At 42.0% G+C, this 20,187-nt stretch overlaps 1 protein-coding gene across 1 annotated transcript; it reads left to right on the forward strand.

Annotated features, from left to right (window-relative positions):
- The first annotated feature begins 4,661 nt into the window (after positions 1-4,661).
- Positions 4,662-14,415, forward strand: LOC306756177 (metalloreductase STEAP4-like). The gene is made up of 10 exons (XM_079240853.1): positions 4,662-5,042; positions 5,396-5,503; positions 5,597-5,667; positions 5,790-5,877; positions 6,732-7,010; positions 7,123-7,217; positions 7,304-7,414; positions 10,792-10,834; positions 10,932-11,096; positions 12,463-14,415. The coding sequence occupies exons 1-10, from the start codon at positions 4,842-4,844 to the stop codon at positions 12,718-12,720; spliced, it is 1,419 nt and encodes a 472-aa protein (XP_079096979.1). The 5' UTR covers positions 4,662-4,841; the 3' UTR covers positions 12,721-14,415.
- Positions 14,416-20,187: the final 5,772 nt, after the last annotated feature.

Consider the following 20,187-nt stretch of genomic DNA (forward strand, 5'->3'; position numbering starts at 1 on the left):
AAACATCATCATGCAGTCGCTGTGCAAAACGTCCATTACAGAGGTACTCAGTTTGCTCCTACGACGTCCTCAATCCAGCAGGTTTTCCTTGTATCCTTGCTCGAACACAGCTAACTCCATTGAATGAACCATTATGCAGAACCTGATAGGCTGCTACAGCAGTTTAATTAAGGTGTGTTGAAGCAGGAATGTATGAAAAACCTGCTGGACTGCGGACCTTGAATACCCCTAATCTATTAGTACAAAAATAGCTTTTTGCACTAAAAAATAGTAGTATACAAGAACTTACTACACCAACAACATTACAAAACAGAATTTAAAGCACAGGTATAAAAAAGCTTCCTACCAAACACATGCAATAACCTCTAACACACCTGTGCTGTTCTCTCACTCCATCACCATCAACACACCTTGCACAGCAGTAACACACAACATGGATTTTGCTCAGCAAATTAGACAAAATTTAATCCTTATATACCAGTTTTGTGATAAGAAGTTCTTAAATAGTATGTTAATCACCATATCATAAGTTTCCACAACATTCTACGGGATTTACGTAATTTGCACTTTTACAAATAGAATAAGCCTGAAGGTTTTTACAAATCAGAAACTGTTTTTTAATGACAGATGCTGTCTATGATATTTCAGTTCAGGTTTGAAGAGTCTGAATATTGTAGCTCTTGATCAGGACATGGTCTAATGCTGTCTAGATGCCAAAAATGCCATAACATCAACCTAATTTGGATTTTCACAAACAGAATAAAGGTTTCAGAAATCAGAAACCACAATCCGGAAAAAGAAATCAGAACTAACCTGTAGAGTGTGATGTGATCTCCTAACCAAATGTTGTGATGGGAATTTGTTGTCATGCCTCTTCACATATTGCACACATCAGTGTTACTCGAGCTAGCCCTAACTCTTTCATTCAGGGTTTTATAACCATTGTGATAAGGACTCATATAAAGCTGAGGACTGATCCTGATGCTGTTGCACATTGTAAGACATAGAAAAAGAGGCAGAAAGATTAGTGGGATGGAATGTGTGTGTGTGTGTGTGTGTGTGTGTGTGTGTGTGTGTGTGTGTGGGTGAAGGTATGCATGTGTATGTCTGCGTGGAATGAAGTGTGCTACAAGGAAAGATTGGATCTGACCCATTAACTTTACAGGCAATTCATTGAGCAGCAGAGCAGCAGGGGTCAGTAGGGAGAATTCACTGTAAATCTCTACAACGATCTCAGTGATGGACCAGACAGCTGAGGGAGGAAAGCAGGGTTTGGAGTTTTTAGAAGCACAGCTTGCAACATTGTTGAGCATCCACAGCCACTGCAGTTCCATTTAGGACATCTGCTGCCAAGATATCAGCTGGATTTCATGTTTCACTGAAAATCTGTGCTTACAGAAAAAAGATTTAAAAAAAATGCTTTGGCTTTTTAATGTTTTTACTAGCAAATGATGAGAGTATAGTTTTGTTTGCTTTTGTGAAGCCTTATGTTTTGGCCTTGATAAATGCTGTTTTTAGAAAGGGTTTCAGTAGCTTTTTAAATTTTACATTTTTGAGAGCAGATTTTCATTCATTATTTTAGTTAGAAAACAGACTGAAACACAGCATCACATTAGAAATGATCCTGGATCTGATGAACTGAATGTAAATGCAGTTAGCTTTATATTTACACGGTAACAAATGTATCCTTAATTCATTTACAGACAAGCACACACACACAGTGCACACTTTAACACAAACATATAGGCTTCATACAGCTTTACAGAAAAAAATAATCCTACTAAAAGTGTACAGAGTTGGAGGCAACCCCGTTATTTCAGAAGGGGAACACCAGGTGGAAATCTGCATTGTTCATGCTGCAGCACCTTTACAAGCAGTGAAGTTGGAGCAGCAGTCACAAAGGTCCCCCAGACGATTGTGTTGGTATTAAACGCAGTTCTAATTATTCATGTTATTCAACATACTGAACTCAACCACATCATCAGGACTAAAAAAATCCCATGAGCTGAAGCATCACTTGCTTTCTGCAGATGTTACAGGTCCGGTCAAGGGTCTGAGCCCATGACAGGTTTATCCTGTATAAACCAGGGGAAAGGATGAGACAAGTGGCTGTGCTTCTGTTTAGTACAGCTTTGCTCAGCCGAACCTTTGATTGTAGAATACAAAATTATCCTTTTCTTTCTAATATCATATATTAAATAAACATCTTAGCAAAGGTGATCAAAACAGTTCCATGATAAACATTGGGCCAATGCAAATTCAAGTCTTAAAATTAGAATTAGAAGAATTAGACTTTTTCTGAGTCCTTAATTATTTGTATAAAATAATACTACATCTTGGTTGTTACCATGTCACACTAATATGGATAAATATGATGCATGTGTTACAGCGCTAAATGAATAACCAAGTCATATTGATTAGCCAGCTTTTGTTTTTAATCTCTTGCTCTAATCAAATAAAGATAAAAAGTCCTGGCCACACATGTTGACATAACTTTATAAATTCAGCACCACCAGGACTGCTTGCCCGTGAGGTATTCTGAGCACATCCCATTGGAAGGAGACCCTGGGGAAGACCCAGGACATACTGGAGGGACTATATCTCTCAGCTGGCAACCCCTTGGGATCACCCCGCACAAGCTGGCAAATGTGGCTGGGGAGAGACAGCTGCCTCCATGACCCAAACCCAGATAAGCGGCAAGAAGATGGATGGACAGATTAAAAATAACCCACAAGAGTTAGGGTGATGGAGTTGCTCTATTCTATGACAGATCCTTAGACACATCAATGTCAAGAAGGGACTTACTACTCAACATAAGCTACTTCTTGAAAGGGGCCATTTTAATGAAATAATCAATGTTAATCACTTCACCTGTCATGTGTTCGGTTCAATGACACAGAAAGCAGGATTTCACTGGATTGGTGTGCCTCATTATATGCACCAGAATTCATTAGCATAGACTTGTGGCTGTAATCCATACTGCATTTTGCTTATACAGTCCGATACTGTGCATTGTGAAGCCAATCATGGTAATGGCTGCAGCCTGGGAAAACTGGACAGTCCAATCATCACCCTTGCCTGAGAGTGCCTCTTTCCATACTTGACATTTGATATGTGATTGCTGCCTCCACTCACTTTTGTTTTGATTATCAGAAAACCTCCCACACTGTTTCAGGCTGGACTGCTAAGAGCATCGATGCAGCTGTTTTGCTCTCTGAAGTCCAGCTCTGGTGTTTAATGCCTGGACTTTTTCTCAGATGACATCGTCTTTAAATTCAGCTTCAGAGGGCAAGAAACTCTGGGACACTTCAGGATGGGTGGGGGTGTTTGAAGAATGATTACCTTACTAGCAAATTAGTTGTTGTTCATGTTACATGCTCCTTTTTAAAAAATTTTTTTATCAAAGATAGCAAATTGGCAAACATTTACAATATCTACATTATTGCTGTTTGTTAGTATCTGGGAACATTGTGTAATTTCTATCATACGTAAACCCACATACTCTGAAAAACACACACCGAGCACTTAGTGAAGCAATAGAGCAAAGACAGTAATTACAGTTTAGGACAGATCACTGGGCTTGTGGTTCACCTCAACCCTTAACAGTGGAGCTATTCTGGACCTGTGGGGATATAAGAAGGGTTATAGTCAGAGGTCAACTTTAGTTACAAGGCTAAGAACATTAATTACTCATAGGGGTAACACACAAGTGCAGATTAGACTGTAATTGGTGGGTTGCCTGTAAAGTACATGAATCACTGAACACCTCTGCTGACCAGTGTATCAGTGACTGATTATGTGAGCTGAATAATTTTACTTCAAGCAGACTGCACATAACCTTCTACCTATAGAAATGTATGCTATTTGTTTTGTCCACTTGTCAACGTAATTATGCACTTGGTATGTGGTATTGAAATTTTGTAAAATAAGGACTGCACAATAGAAGATAGGAGGGGGTTGGGAGCATTACCAGTGCACTGTGTTTGCATATGGTGACCTGGAATTGGCCCAGATACATTTTGCAGAGAGCTTAGAAACATTTTTTTAAAGGTCAGAGTTGTTCTGTGTGTTTAATGGGACATTACTCTAAAAACTGTGAGCTGTCAATTTACTTACACACTGTATCTTTAAGGAGTCAACAAAATGTGTCCATATCTTTTCAGATGTGTACCCGTCATGTCCTCAAATTAACCATGAAGTACACTATGTGCTCCTGGTGGATCTGTGAGCTTATTGTTCTGGAAATCCCAGAGCATTTTGGCAGGCTGCAGTAATTTACCGTGTGTTTTTGCCAATGTTGCATAATCTGTCACTGATGATCCACTGACTTCCCAGAAAAAGATCATAACTGAAACCTTGATTCAGTGTTTTCGAAGCAGACACTCACTCTCTCTCTGTCTCTTTCTGTCTCTATCTCTCTTTCTCTCTCTCTCTCTCTCTCTCACACACACACACACACACACACACACAGAAGCAGAGTTTAAGAAAGAACAGATAATCACACACTGAAATTTGCCAAAATTTGCACACACGCCTCCCAACTTTTGCCATGGAGTTTCCAAGTTTAGGAGGACCTCATCCTGAGCCAATCCTAAAATGGGAGGGGGTGGGCCAATACAAAAGCTAGATGTAGACCCAGAATCTGTCACTGTATACGCTGATGAGTGAAAAAGAACAGACGGCACAAAGCTGTGCATTTGAAGGCAGTTAGTTTGTCAAATTTGATTTGAATCTACAGAAATTACTGAATCATATAACAAGACGTGCTGACACGAGACGTGCTGTAGCAGTGCTTTGTTCTTTCCAAACCACTGGATTCTTTGTGTGTCAGGCTGAACAACATGTCAGAGGAGGTGAAGTCAGAGAGCCTGTCACTGTGTGCCGTGAACGTGGCAGCTACCCATGAGCAGGAGCAAATTTGTATCTTTGGAACTGGGGATTTAGGGCGCTCTTTGGGCCAGCGTCTGCTGCAGACTGGCTACAGGGTGGTGTACGGCAGCCGCAGACCTCACAGCTGTGGTCCATTACCTCCAGGAACTCAGGTACTCTGCATGATGTCTTGCCAAACACATGAGTACAACTTTTCTCACACAGCTATTGATAAAACTGCTATTGCTGCTGTTATTGACACCTGGTATTTTAGCAGGATTTTCCCAAAGCAGCTCTCATAACTGTTGGTAAAAGTCAAATTGAATGCTGGCAGTTGTTATCAGGCTTTTATGTAGTCAAACAAGGTCACAGATAAAATGCCACCTCTTCGCTGCATTGTGTAGTGTTGTGATTTTATCTTTCATGCAACATCTGAACTTGTGCCTCTGAGCCAGTTGTTAGTTGATGCGCTGCCATGATTCCTACCTGGCATGACAATAGTGTTTTGTTTGTGTGCATTGTGCAGGCGATGAGCCATGAGGCAGCAGCAAAATCAGCCAGTCTGGTCTTTATTTGTGTTCACAGAGAACACTATGACTTTCTGGAGACGCTTGCACCTCAACTCCAGGGCAAGGTACCTTGTTGTGCAGTCAGATGTCTTTGTGTAACATAGTAGTTGGTTCATTTCTAACTTTCCTTCCACTTCAACAATTTTATTAATTGGAAGGTGCTGGTGGATGTCAGCAACAATCTGAAGAAGAATCTATATCCAGAGGCAAATGCTGAGTATCTGCAGAGGTAAGGACAAATTAGGCAGTAATGTAATAATCTAAAATTAATGAGATGTGTTATAGATCATGTAGCCAAAGTCATCAATTACTGGCGTAGTATGAAGCAATACTTTGTTGTTTGCTGCCCAGGTTAGTCCCCGGAGCTCATGTGGTGAAAGCCTTTAACACCTTGTCTGCCTGGGCCCTTCAGAATGGACCTTCAGATGCCAGCAGACAGGTACTGAACATATCTGTTCTAATGCTGAAGTGTCTTTGTTGGAAAAAAAAAAAACACATTTAACCACTGTCACATACAAAATCCAGCTCAGTTTTCTTTCTTTTTCCTTTTATTCTTTTCCACGAACGTAATCTTTATTTTTGACGTAAGAAACATGTTTGGTCCACAGATTTGTTTTCCGACACAGTCACACGAGGACAACATTCCTCTGATGTGTTCACATAGCGGGTACTTCCCAACAAGTTGAAAATAGTGGTTGTCTTCAGAGAGGGAAACCTTTTAGTCCAAACTGTATTATTAACCCATTTTGAAGTTTTCATCAAACAAATTGCAAGTGAAACAAGCCAAATTCTAGGAGTCATCCTAATGTTTTTGTTGTGAATGTCATCTCTCATGTAGCTTTAAATCACTTAACTTCTCAGTCTGGCTAAGATTTAAGCTTCCCATCACATGTTTTGCTCCCTTTCCTTTTAGTCCACAGCCACAGATATGTGGGTTTTTCCACTTCATTTTGATCTTGTTGCGCAATCCCAGAGGACAGCGAGCACCACACAGTCATGTGCTTGTTTATGCACTGGTGTGTGTTATATTTGGAGCACCAACGGCAACATCACAAAGGTGTTGAATGAGCATTGTTGTTGGTTTTTAGCTGCGTTCTTGAACTAAATTTAGTATTTCACACAGGAAGTCACAATTTGCCTGTTCACTCTTATGTTCAGTTCTCCAGAGTCAGATGCATCCTTTCATCCTTACATATGCACATCACAAATGCATAAATATAAAAATAACAAAGACATTCAAAGACATCCTCCCATTTTAGAGCAGTAATTACATTATATATGTTCATGCTCCAGGTGTACCTGTGTGGGAACAGTGCTAAAGCTAAGCAGGCAGTAGCAGAGACAGCTTCCAAACTGGGCTTCACTGTTCTGGATAGAGGGTCTCTGTCTGCAGCCAGAGAGCTGGAGGACTTCCCCCTGCAGCTGTTCCCACAGTGGAGGCTGCCCATGCACCTGGCCATTGGCCTCACCGCCTTCTTCTTCTTCTATCTGGTCATCAGAGACATCGTCTATGCATATGTCACACAAGGGAAAGACATCTCCTTCAGGATCATGGTATCCCTTGCCAACAAGGTAAAGACAGATGATTATTTTGAAAACTAGTAATCTTTAATTGAGACTCCAGATGTGTTCCACAAAAATGGAACCTCAAATCCTGTAATGCTCATAATAATGTGTCCCTCAGGTGTTTCCCATTGTTTCTCTCATCCTGCTGGCTCTGTGTTACCTGCCTGGAGTCATTGCAGCCTTCCTTCAGCTCTACAGAGGAACCAAATACAAGTCAGAAACTCAGATGGACTGACATTCCAACCAGTCTGCACAGATGTTTGCTATATATATATTTAAACAGAACTTCTTTTTTCCAGGCGTTTCCCAGACTGGTTGGATCGCTGGATGCTGTGCAGGAAGCAGCTGGGTCTTATAGCGCTTGCCTTAGCTTCCCTACATGTATTGTACACTCTTATCATTCCTATAAGGTAAGCAACAGCCGCACCTTAAATACAGTGCTTTCCCACCCTTTATTAACAGCATTCCTATATATTCACTTGGTTTTTTTTTTGTTGTTTTCTTTTACTCTTTGTGTTTTTCTGTGGCATCTCACACCATGTCATTTTTTTGTTTTTATGTTACACCCTTTAACTAAATCTCTACCCCACTGCTGGTGCTTTCAGACCACTTGAACTTTTTCAAAGTTATTTTTAATGTTAGATGAATCATCTATATTTGTAATAAAATAGTGTTTTGCTTAATATTTTTACAGATACAAATTTGTTATAAAGTCATGAAAACTCAGTGTTACACTATAACATTGTTATGGATAACAATTTTCATTTCTGGAAATAGATGGTCTTAAAACCATCTAACCCTTCCAGCAATCATCTTGATTTTTTTTTTTTTTTTTTTACATTATTTTTTATGTTGTCTTAATGCATAAAAAAGAAAAATAAATGTAATACTTTTTTAAAAAAAAAAAGTTTGGTGTTAATGCTGAGCAGGAGGAGGAGGAAGAGCGTGGATTCTTTTTGATCTTTCTCTAACTTTTCTGCCTGCCAGTCAGTTGCTTCAGATCATGTGATGTATTATATAAATCTTATTTAAAATTATGCAAAAATTATGCATACTTGAGAAAATAAAACCTAATGATTATTCATCTCTTATCAGAATCATGGTTATTTTGTGTAAACCAAATTGCAAAATAGTTTTATCCGATGTTTTTCCATAAATCATACATCCTCAGTTTTACAAGGGATTTTTGTAATTGACCAACCGATCCAGAGAATGATTAAAAGCTAAATAAATTGCTGACTTTAATTTGATCTTCAAACTTTTGGAAAACTTGATAACCCCCAATGGCTCTAACTTATCATCACACAGCAGATTCAAAGGTGATAATAGTGACGATTTCTGACCTTTGCAACTAAGTAACTAGTTGCCAGTGTTGATTTATGTTAACAGCAAATGTTTTTTGACTTTGACATTGTCAAGTAACATTTCTCCTTATTAAAGATTTGTACTCAGTGGATGAAATTCTAACAGATGCTGCAAGATCTGTTAGAATTTCTGCAAGTCCTCCAATTTGTCAGTCAAATTGGAGGACTTATTTAATATAATAGCTCATTCTGAAATTGGAAAAGACAATAATCATTTTTGAAAAATTCTTCATCAATAATGGAAAAGTTTATTTTTCATTAACAGAAAGAGATTTTCTCTAAAAAATAGTTATATATATATGTTTTAGAATGAGCTGTTATTAAAAAAAAAAAAAAAAAAAAAAGTGTCTTTTTATTTGAAAACCAAAATCAAAATGTGCTGTGTTTTTTTCAAATTTAGAAAAATAAAAGCCTCAACAGTCTTGAGAGAGCCTTGCAAATTTTCAAAAATGACTCTTCAGTAGAAAAGTCATTTTTGTGGCACATTTGGATTACATGTGGAAGAATGGCGTTGTTGTAAAGATGAAGAAAGAGGATGTAGTTAGTTATTGGTCTTGGCTAACTATTCAATGATGAATTGAACAGTTAGCCAAAACATATGAAGAGTTTGAACAGATGGGCCTTTCAGAAAATTTGTCATCATTTGACAAACTGATGATCACGTGTTTTTGTCATGGGGTGGCGGTGAGGGATGGTGAGGACCCGAATGCAGAGATGTGGGAAACAGGGATGCAGATTCCAGACTGGTTTAATTAACAGAGGCACTCAAGGAGCCTACCAACAAGTACAACAAAGTAGTGCAACAAAATGATCCAGCAACTCAAGACTAAAACTGAGGGCTATAAATACACTGGGGAACCAAACAAGAAACAGGTGTACGGAATGAACTAAAACAAGACCAGGTGAACTCAATGAGGAAATCAATAAAGCTAAACAACAACCAAGGGAACCAAACAGGAAAAACTACAAAGTAAAACAGGAAACCTGAAACTTAGGCAAAGCACTAACCACATCATGACAGTTTTACACTGTGAATCTATGTAGTCAAGGCTCAAATTAAACATTTTTCTTGGGAGTTATACCTAACTTTTCAGGTTTCATGATGCACTCACATATTAGGCAAGGCAGGTTTATACATACAGCGTTTTTTATGTGCATGACAACTCAAGTGGTCCAGATGTTCTAAAATTCCCATCATCCACTGTATCAACAGCTGCATCAAGCCATAGAAGTACAACACAGTCCCCATAGTAAGTTATGAATAAAATATAATTAATAACCTATAAAAGCTGATTCTGTAATATGTAAAGTTTTACAACCACGTTAAAAAAAATCTGGAGGATATTGTGCTCCTTCCAAACAGCCAGTCGCTGATAATAAACTATCTTTTCAAAAACATTTGAGAGAAAAGGCAGTTTGGAAGTTTTGCCCGTAATTTGCACACACAGTGGTTTATACTCCCTAACTACAGGGTGTACCCCGTGTTTCACCCAATGATTGCTGGGATGGGCTTCCAGCTTCCTGAGACCCTGAATTGGACTAAGAGGTTAAGAAAATGGATGGATGGTTTAACTACAGCATTTATAAAAATTTTCTGGGACAATACCAGAGGCCAAACTGAAATGGATGGCTGACAGATGGGCCTACAACTGGACTGACCTCTTTAAGAAGTTGAGGAAGGATAACAACATTGTTGGTCTCAAAAGACCAACAATCTTTTCTAAAATGATCAGTCACGGGATGAAACTGATCAAAGACAGCCGAGCAGCTGACTGAAAGCTCATAACCAGATGGTGAAATCTGTGCCGTGGTGAGAGTGACTTTAAAAACAGAGTTAATGGTTTTAAACTAAACACAGGGCTTGTGGCAGTTTAACAAAATAAGGTTATATACATTACCCTATATTATGCTCTTCAAGTGATAAAATACTGATTTGGTTACTGCCTAAATAGCTGTTCAAATTTACAGTAGCTCAGAGTCCAAAATGACACAATTATAAGCTTATAGCAGCACAGTCAAAAATATATTTCTTCCAAATACATTCTGCTGTCCTGTATGTAGCTGTTTCAATCAGAAATATTTTGTATAGAGATGGAAAGTTCTGTTGACAACGTCAAAAATGACAAACTAAACGGACAACGATTTGGCAGTTCACAGCACACAAACAGTGCTGCTGTCCTGGTTTCATGCCCATTGGCTGAAAGTTGTTTGTTTGGCATGGAAAACTTTGAACGGATAGGCCTTTCAGAAAATGAATAATCTGAAATATAATGTGCCAAAATGATGAAAATTTGAGTAATATATTGATTTATAAAGGATTTTTAAATAAGCGTACTGGTTCAAAATAAGCAGTTAATTCTTACATTGTATTGAAATGACTGTCTTAAAAATGCTTTTTTAAATTAATTTTCATTTGTTCCCAGATATTACGTGAGATACAGGATTGCAGCGATAACTATCTCCCAGGTACCTGACAGAAAATATTTTACAGCTTTGCATGCCTGTCCAGATACACACTGATTTATCATTAACATTTCTTTAAATTGCATACTGTCACCTTTAGGTCAAGGAGAACAAAACATCAGATTTTGACACGACCATGGCCTGGCGCACTGACTCTTACTACTCCATGGGAGTTCTTGGATTTGGACTGTATATCCTGCTGGGAATATCCTCCCTCCCCTCTGTTAGCAATGCTCTCAGCTGGAGAGAGTTCAGCTTTATCCAGGTGAATCCTGGCATGTTTCTCTTTTCATAGAAAGCAGGTTTTTTGAAATGTGATTCTTCATATTTTCTCATATTCATCTTTACATAATATCAAAATAGAACTTTATTCTGCTCCAGTATGTTTACTTCAGGTTTTAATTGTCTAGTGGTGTGTTCCTGAGAACAGATTTCTACCTGGACACAAAAGACTCTGTTCCTGTGTGTGTGTGTACATAACACATCTTTGCAAGATTTCTAGACTTGTACCTTTGTCAAGCATACTTTTGGAACATTTTATATTTACTGGCAGAGGTCCAGAAAGTAAAAGTCCATGTTTCTGGATCTACCTGTACATTTAGAACAGGTGTTTTCACTAACAGGCTTGTTTACCTGGCAAATAAACTCTGCTTATTAAAATTAGCACGTTTGGTGACTGGTTGGAACAGCTGCTGGACAGGACTTTTACTTTCTAGAACAGGAAATGCCACATCTGCTGAATAGCAGAAGAAGATAGATAATTCAGGGAAATGACACACAACAAATTATGTAATTACTTAACTAGTCAGGATAGCGTCCATGCCCCCCCCCCCATGCATCACACACCAGCTCAAAATTAGGAAACGTTCATAAAAGTCGATGAATTTTAAATGTATTTATTTCTACTTCATTTCTGGAAAAGTCTTTTAAATATAAAGGAACGTGAAAAAAAAATCTCTATGTCTTCACATTATGTGCTCAGCAAGATTCCAGCTGGTTCTAAAAAAAAAAAAAAAAAGTCACTCTTTAATGAAACTAGTTTTAACATTTTCTTTCTCCTTTTACAAATTCTTCTGTGATTGTTTTGCCTTGGCAGACACAGATGTTTACCTTTTTCCCCATGTTGACCAATCAGCAAAGAAATTGGCCAGACTGTAGGGAGCAAGCTCATTCATAAATGTATCTGGGTCATGTCAAGTTAATTCTCTCACTCCACCCCTCCCCTTAACTCCAACCCAAATTACAGCGGCTCTTTAAATGTTAAGTTATTCATCAAATGTAATTTGGAGAGCATATATTATGCTGGGCCAGAGTCTGAAGGTTTTCTTTGAGCACACACACTTATGTGCACTGCACGTGCATGTACTAGATGCCCTCGGGACACAAGTTGGATTATTTCTATAAAAATCAGTGAGAACAAATATACTGTTCATGTAGCCAAAGCTTAGAAATGCCAATCTGTTGCTGTTATACCTAACCAAGGCTTCAATAAATCTATAAACAGGTTCTGGAGGACATTACTTCTTATATCTGAATGATTGAGGATTATTGTTCTATTATATAATGTTACTGTAAACACTAAATAAGTAGTTTGCTGGGGTGTATCTTACTGTATTTTTTTTCTTTTCCAGTCCAAGCTTGGATACCTGACATTATTCATCTGTACCTTTCACACTTACCTGTATGGTTGGGACAGATTTCTTCACCCCTCCTCCTACAAATGGTACATCCCCCCAGGCTACATGCTCTGTTTAGTGGTGCCATCTGTAGTGCTGGTGCTAAGGCTGCTGCTCTTTCTGCCTTGCCTGGACAGAAGCCTCACGCGCATCCGACAGGGATGGGAGAGAATGGATCCTGAGGATGACAGCAAGAAAACACTGCTAACGTAGAAATGCCAGCATCACATATAAATGCAGTGGTTTGCATGGCAAACACAGGCACAGAAACAAAGACTTGTCTGTTATGTGGGACATGTCTTAAGATATATTGTTATGCAACTAAATAAATTCAGTAGCTAAACTCTTCACACACTTAAGTCATGTTAACAAAGCAGTTTTACATTTTATACAATTCCTATCTGTTTTTTAAAGGAATATGAAAGCCACAGTATACAATCACTTTTTTTGTTTTTCATGGTCAACTTGTAGTATAGTATGATGTTTATCTGTGTTACAAGTCAATGTTTATTGGATTTATTTTAATTACCCTTTGAGTCTGTCTTTATCTATCTTTTTTAAAGTTCAGATCTCCCTGGTTTTCCTTTTTTAACATGTCCTAAATAGGTTTTAATAAAAAATAAAACTCAGTTAATCAATCTTCGTCACTTGTAAAGATCAAAATGATGCATGTGAAAGGGTGCATTGGTGGTAAAGTGAAGAGCTTATTGCTAATGTTTACTTTATTGGAAGCACTGTTTGATGCCATGGAAGGTTGTTGATGTGTGTTAAAGATGACAGAATTAAATCCAACCAGATGGGCAGGTGTTTGTACATTTTAAAATAGTTCAGGGTGACTCAGGTGCCCTTAGGGGGATTAAAGTCATCATTCTTTTCAGTTATAAATGATGCACCTGGTCTTGTGCAATAAAAGAAAAAAAAGAGGTTGTGAAACTCATGTCAGATAGGGTGCATTTTGCGGCATCTTTTATTGATTATTCTTTGTTTAGATGTCTAAGCCTGAACTATCTTCAGAGGTCATCTTGATGGCTTTAAAAAAAAAAGTAATAAAAGCCTCACTGAAATATTTTTTCTCTTGTTATTGCAGCGTAGAAATAATTTTGTTTGTCCTAACTTACTTAAAACAGGAGGGATTCAGTTGATTTTTTTGCGACAGTGAGAAAAAAAGTTTATGGATGCATCCTTCTTACACTGTAAACTTCTGTTTTCAACTGCATACGTATATACATACATATATATACACACACACATATATATATATATATATACATATTTAGAGTTGTTAGTATATTGTTTTATAACAAAACTAAAATAGGACATGCTATTATTTTGCAGCATTTGAATAGATTCAAGGAAATCTTGTACTGTATGCTTTATGTGATTTGACAAAAAAGGAAGTATGGATCGAAAGGCATAAAAAGAACAAAAAGTTTTTGTATTTTTCCCGTACAAGATACTTTCTTTGTGAGGAACTTGTGCTAAAAGTAGGAGCTTCCTCAAAGTTTAAACTTCAAAGTCTTTTTTAATGAAGTATGAATGATAGGTTTGCCACATGGGACGTAGAGTTCAGGTATACATTATTTTCATCATCAAATTTTAGGAATCTACAATCTTCATTTTTACATACTTTAGCCTCCCTGAAATAGAAATGATCCTACAATATTATTATTTTTTAATGTGTGGGTTAATGTTATATCAATGCACATAAGCAAACTATAACATCATTTAAAATTCTTTTGATAAAACCTTTTTATTCTTATTATACTTTTGTAAGCTGCCTGTTATGACTTGTATTTTCCTTTTCATTCAATAACTCGCAAAAAACTGATATATCTTCTGTGAGAAATTCCGCCTGTATTTAACAAATCACTACAGCTTATGTGAAACTGACCAAATAAAGTCTTTGAAAATAAATTAAACACACTTTTACTTTTTTTTAGTGCGGATCTCTATGATAGTTTATTTTCAATACATCAGGTCACTTACAAACTGACCAAATTCTTTTTTTCTGGCCACACACACAGCCTGTGACCCTTCACCAGAAAAGCCTTTTCCTGTCAGAAACTATCTGCAAGACAGATTACTGGGAGCAATGTTTCTGCCAGAGAATATTCATGCCAGAAATTTGTTGCACAAAAGCCTGGAGGTTAACTTTTCACAACAGCTGGCCACACCTGGTACTGCTTATGACTTCCTCATCATCAGGAATACTTCTGATAATTAAATTGTCTATATTATGCAGGATAATGATACATGATTAAAAGCAAACAACACATGGTAGGTTTTTTTTTTAATTGTACAATATCAGTATCATGTACAATTCCCAGTTTTCGATTTAATCCCATTGGTAAATGTGGTTGATAGTGTCTTCACTTTATACACAAACAGAACCCTATAGTGAGGACTTGGATATGTTTTGGGAACATGAAATCTGCCAGTGTCCACATAATGAAGGCTAATACAACCTCTTCCTCTACTGGATTCAGAACTACACACATTAACAAATGTGCTCAACAGGAAGCTGCTGATTATGGACAAAAGTTGGGAAAAATGAGTCCCTGAACATCCTGTTTAGCAGGACAATAATTTAACTTGGGCTAATTGGTTTCTTTATATGTTTCTCAGGGGGCTGCACGGTAGAATAGTGGTTAGCACTTAGGCCTCATAGCAACAAGGTTGCTGGTTTCATCCGCAGCTGGGGTGAGGCCTGGGCGAGACTTGGGCAGTGGCCTTTATGTGTGGAGCTTGTAAGTTCTCCCCATGTATGCATGGGTTCTCTCCAGGTACTCCAGCTTCCTCCCACCGTCCAAGTGAGTGTGGTTGGTTATTTTTCTCTGTGATGGACTGGCGAGTTGTCCAGGTTGTACCCCGCGTTTTGCTCAAAGACTGCTGGGATAAGCTGCAGCTTCCCCATGACCCTTCATTGAATTTGGCAGTTACGATAATGAATAATGAATATAAGTAGGTTGATAATAAAGACAACTGGCTCTGTATCTGAGTAATGATTTTGACAAATAATGTGGTGAGAAAATGAAGACTTTATCAGAGTGCTGTTTTGCAAGATTATGTTTTTCAATTTTAAGCTTGACTTAGGCCTCAGGAATACCATAATTTCTTGTTCTTGAACAGTGCTTCTCAAAGGGGGCAGTACCGCCTCCCATGGGTGTTTAGAGGCCGTAACGATCGCTAGGGCAATATTTTAAAAGGGGGCATTGAAGTGTTCTTTGGGGGCATTTGAAATCAGTTGTTTACGTTTAATGATTAGTCCTAATAGGTCATTGGTCAGTAACTGGACAATGATATCTGTCTCACAAGATTATATTGCTACACATTTATTGCAAGACTTATCTGTCAATGTGCACAGAGTACTGTTTACAGCGCTGTTAAAATTACAGTGTTGCCACGGTTAAACTAGAGAGATGAGAGACACACACAGCACGATAGCTGTGTCGGGAGCAGAGGAAGTTAGCTCTGAGCAACTGCCTGTTTATTTTGTGGTGAATGTTTTGCTACAAGCGTTAGCAATAAAAACCACATAGCTTTTCAAGTCTGCTAGTTCCAGCAGAGTCTACTTCACCACTGCTGGGTAAAGTGAAGAGAGTTTACCCCGCAGCTCGTGAAAGCTAGCTGCAGCTAGTCGAAGCTATCCGCAGCTTCTCCTCCTCTTAGCCTACCAGAAAGTTTAACAGCTGCTTGATGTTTTAACAGATTGTGAAGGCAACAGAGCAGAGCAGCACGGTTACTAAAATGTGTAAGAACTGTTGACGGTTCCAGACCTGGCGGGAGGCCTTGGGTGGATCAATGGTTGGAGTTGCCTTGCGGCGGTGGGGCGAGGTCGCTGGCGGAGGCTGGATCGGCGGGTATTGTCTCAGTGACGGGTGGCCGTGCCGCTGCGGGGTGGGCTGGGTGCGGGTCCTGGGCTCCAGTGCCCGGGGCTGTCCCCTGCTTCTCGGGGGTGGGAAGTTGGCCCTGCTGTGGGGGGGTTGGGCTGACCTGGACCTGGACCTGCAGCTGCAGTGGGAGCGGGTCCGTGCCCTGGTGCCCAGCAGAGGGACCCGGGTCCAAGATAGTTGAGGATGGGGGGTGCCTGTGTATGTATGGGGTGTGTATGGAGGAGTGTAGTGGTACATGAATGTATGGGGGGTAGGGGTGCGTGTATGTGGGAGTGTGTTGAGGCATGTATGTGTGGGGGTGTAGGGGTGGGGGTTTAGGGGAGTGCGAAAGTACATGAGTGTGTGGGGTGTAGGTGGGGTACGTATGAGGGAGTGTGGTGGTGTATATGTGGGGTGTGTATAGAGGATTGTAGTGGTACATGAAGGTGTAGGGGGTGAGGGGTGTGTGTATGCGGGAGTGTGTGAGGGGTGTTGGGGTGGAGGTTTAGGGGACTGTGATAGTACATAAGTGTGTGGGGTGTAGGAGGTGTGTGGTGGTTTATATGTGGGGGGTTTATGGGGAGTGTAGTGGAGCATGAGTTTGTGTGTAAGGGGGAGTGTGTTAGGGCATGTATGTGTGGGGGGTTGGGGGTGTGGATGAGGGAGTGGGTGGTGTGTGTGTGTGTGTGTGGGAGGGGGTAAGGGCTTGTGTGTGGGGAATCTGGTGTTAAATGCATGGGAGATAGGGGTGTGTATATAGAGGAGTGTTGAGGTGCATGTGTATGGGGGGGTAGTGGTCTGTATGTAGGGGGGAGTGGGGGGGTGCATGTGTATGTAGGTGTATAGGGGGGTGAAGGGTTATGATTAGGAAGGGGGTAGGACTTCAGTGAGAGAAGTGGGGAGTTGTGGTGGTTTGTTCTAGGGTAGGTAGAATGGGAAGGGGTGTTTTGTGGTGGGCAGGGGGGTGAGTGGGATGTAGGGTTTTGGAGGTGGACTAAATTTTTTGGTCCTGTATCTGTTAGAATGGGTGCGTATGTATGTGTAGATGTATGTGTGGGTCTGTAGGTGTGTCTGTGTGTAGATGTGTGTGTATACCAGGCTGATGGTGAGGGGGTGTGAATGTGTTTGTGTGTAAAGGAGGAGGGAATGCAGCGTGTCTCTGGGTGGGGGCGTCTCCTGGGGGTGTGGGGCCCTTGGTCTGTCTCTCCTTCTGCCGCCCCTCCTCTTTCTTGCCCCCCCCCCACACTTTTGCATGTGGTTCGTTGGTGCATTCTGGGGCCGGTGGCGGCTCCTTTGTTGGTGTTGCTGAGGGCCCTGGTTGTTGGGGCAGCTGCCCTTGGCCGGTCCTGGCCTTCGGGGGCCCCGGGAATGGGGGACGTGCCTCGTGCCGCAGGTGGCTCATCTTCGTGAGGGAGGTGTGCTTCCCTCAGGACCTAAATCCCCGGACCCCCCTCCTTCCCTTCTTCCACCACACACAGGCAGGGCGTTGGGAGGTGGACACGTTGATCTGGATGGTGAGAGAGGCCATCAAGGTGGTCTCGATCGCTGCACCCAGCATCGGTTCACCTCCCAGTTTTAATTACACTTAGTCAACATAACACAAAAAACACACACTGGGGGGCAGGCCATGCAGTGTGCGGTGGGCGGGGCTGCTTTGGTGGTCCCGCTCCCAACATGATGTGGTTACTTCCTCCCAATTTTAATTGCAAACAACACACACTTCACAATCATTCATAAGCTGGGAGGGAGGGGGTGACAATGGGGTCCTACCATGCCCCTATTTCCGGGGCTGTGCCGGAGGAGTTTGGGCGGGGGAGTGGTGCTGTTCAGGGGGCCTGGGTCTGGGCTGGCCGGGCAGGGGTGGGACTGCTGCTGGCCCTGGGTGGTGCTGGATCGGCTGCATGTGTGAAGTGGTGGGGGGGCATTGACAGGGGTGGGGGGTAGTTGTGGAGCCCTGATCAGGGCCCTCCTATCCCGTGCTCCCCCGGGGGTATCTCACAGGGGACACGTGGGGAGAGAAAGGTGAGGGCGTGCATGAGCCAATGGATGAAGTGGTGAATGAATGTTAGAGTAGAGGGGGAGTAAGGGGAGGAATCAGGGTGTAAGAATTTAGGAAAGTGGGTGGCCGCTGGGATAGGAGGGAGGGGGGGGGGGGGTGTATGCAGATGGGTAGGGGTGTGTATGTGGGGTTATGTTGGTGGTACGGGGGAGTGATGGGGTGGGTGTACAATGAGGAGTGTGAATGTGGATAGAGGGATGTAGGGAGGTATGTGTGTGTGTAGAGTGGGGTATGCGTGTATGGAAGAATGGGTGATTATAGAGGGAGCAGGGATGTGTGTGTGAGGGAGTGTGTGAGTATAAAGAACGGGGGTAGGAGAGTGAGTTTGAGCGTGTGTAAGAGAATGGGTGGATAGGGTGTGCTTAAGGAGGAAGTGTAGATGCGTGTCGGTGTGTGTGGGTGGGGGTGGGTGGGTGGGTGCATGTGTGTGAGTGTGTGTGTGTGCACATGTGTGTGCGCATGCGTGCGTGGAGGGTCTTTGTGCTCGGGGGGGCGCTGCTGGTGCACTGGGGTGCGGCCTGGCTGCCGCTTGGTGGCGGTCTGGTGATCCCGGCCCTCCGTCGGTGTGGGCTGGGCCCTATGCCTGAGGGGGTGGGGGGTTGCTTCCGGGCTCTTGGGGCCGTGGGGCCTGCGCTCTGTCTGCCCTGGGTGGCCGGTGCACGGCGGGGCCGGTCCTCGCTGGTCCGGGCAAAAAACACATTGACAACTCATGAACACGTTTTGGGGGGCGGGCCTTGCAGTGTACGGTGGGTGAGGCTGCTTAGGTGGTGCCTCTCTCAACAAGGTGTGGTTACTTCCCCTCAAATAACACACACTTCCCAATGATTCATTAGCGGGGAGGGAGGCAGGAGCGATGAGCTCCTGTCACGCCCCTATTTCCGCAGCCTTGCTCTGAGAGGAGGGTGGGGGTTGAGGGGTTCAGGCGGGGAGGAGCGCTGTCCAGTGGATCTGCTATCCCTGGGGGGTTCTGGGTCAGCTGCGTGTGTGGGATGGTGGAGGGGAAGCTGGGAGTGATGGGCAGTAGTTGTGGGGGCCCTGATCGGGGCCTTCCTCTCCTCTGTTCCTCCAGTATTATCTCACACGGGACATGTTGGGAAGAAAAGATGAGGGAGCACAGGAGCAAATGGATGAAGTTGTAAATAGAATGTAAAAGAGTAGAAGGGGGGATTAGGGCGGAATAAAGGGTGAAAGAATTTAGGACAGTGGGTGGGTGATAGGCTAGGGGGGAGGGTTAGGTGTATTCAAATGGGTGGGGGTGTGTATGTTTGGGGTATGTTGGTTGTTAGGGGGGCATGATGGGGTGGGTGTGGGTATGATGGAGTGTGCTTGGGTGTAGGGAGGTATGTGTGTGTGTGTATAGTGGAGGTGGGGTGGGGGAGTGCGGGAGTGTGTGAATAAAGGGGGAGTATGTTAGTGGGGATGTGGTAGGGGGGTGTTTGATGGGGCGTGTGTGGGTGGGTAGAGGTGGAGGGATGGGGTAGGAAGAGTGGGCACATATAGTGGGCTGTGTATGAGTGGAGGTAGAAGGGTGGGCTGGGGTATGTGTGTGTAGGGAGGAGTGCATGATTGGAAGTGGGGGCGGGGATGTGTGTGTGATGAGGTTTGTGCGTAAAAAAAGAAGGGAGTGTGTGAACTGGGGTTGAGTAGGGCCGTACGTGTTGAGGTGTTTATAGGGAAGCATGTGAGGGGGGCTGTTTTATGGGGTGGGCAAGTGCACTGGGGTGTGGCCTGGCTGCCGCTCGGTGGCGG

The sequence above is a fragment of the Telmatherina bonti genome (genome assembly GCF_933228915.1).
Source record: "Telmatherina bonti genome assembly, chromosome: 5".
NCBI classification, from domain to species: Eukaryota; Metazoa; Chordata; class Actinopteri; order Atheriniformes; family Telmatherinidae; genus Telmatherina; species Telmatherina bonti.

Bases quoted from the DNA above. Each gene is read 5' to 3' on its own strand.
- LOC306756177 (XM_079240853.1), top strand. From the start codon at position 4,842: ATGTCAGAGGAGGTGAAGTCAGAGAGCCTGTCACTGTGTGCCGTGAAC. The intron at 5,504-5,596 runs GTACCTTGTTGT...ATTAATTGGAAG, and splicing joins CACCTCAACTCCAGGGCAAG to GTGCTGGTGGATGTCAGCAA. The intron at 7,415-10,791 runs GTAAGCAACAGC...ATTTGTTCCCAG, and splicing joins ACTCTTATCATTCCTATAAG to ATATTACGTGAGATACAGGA.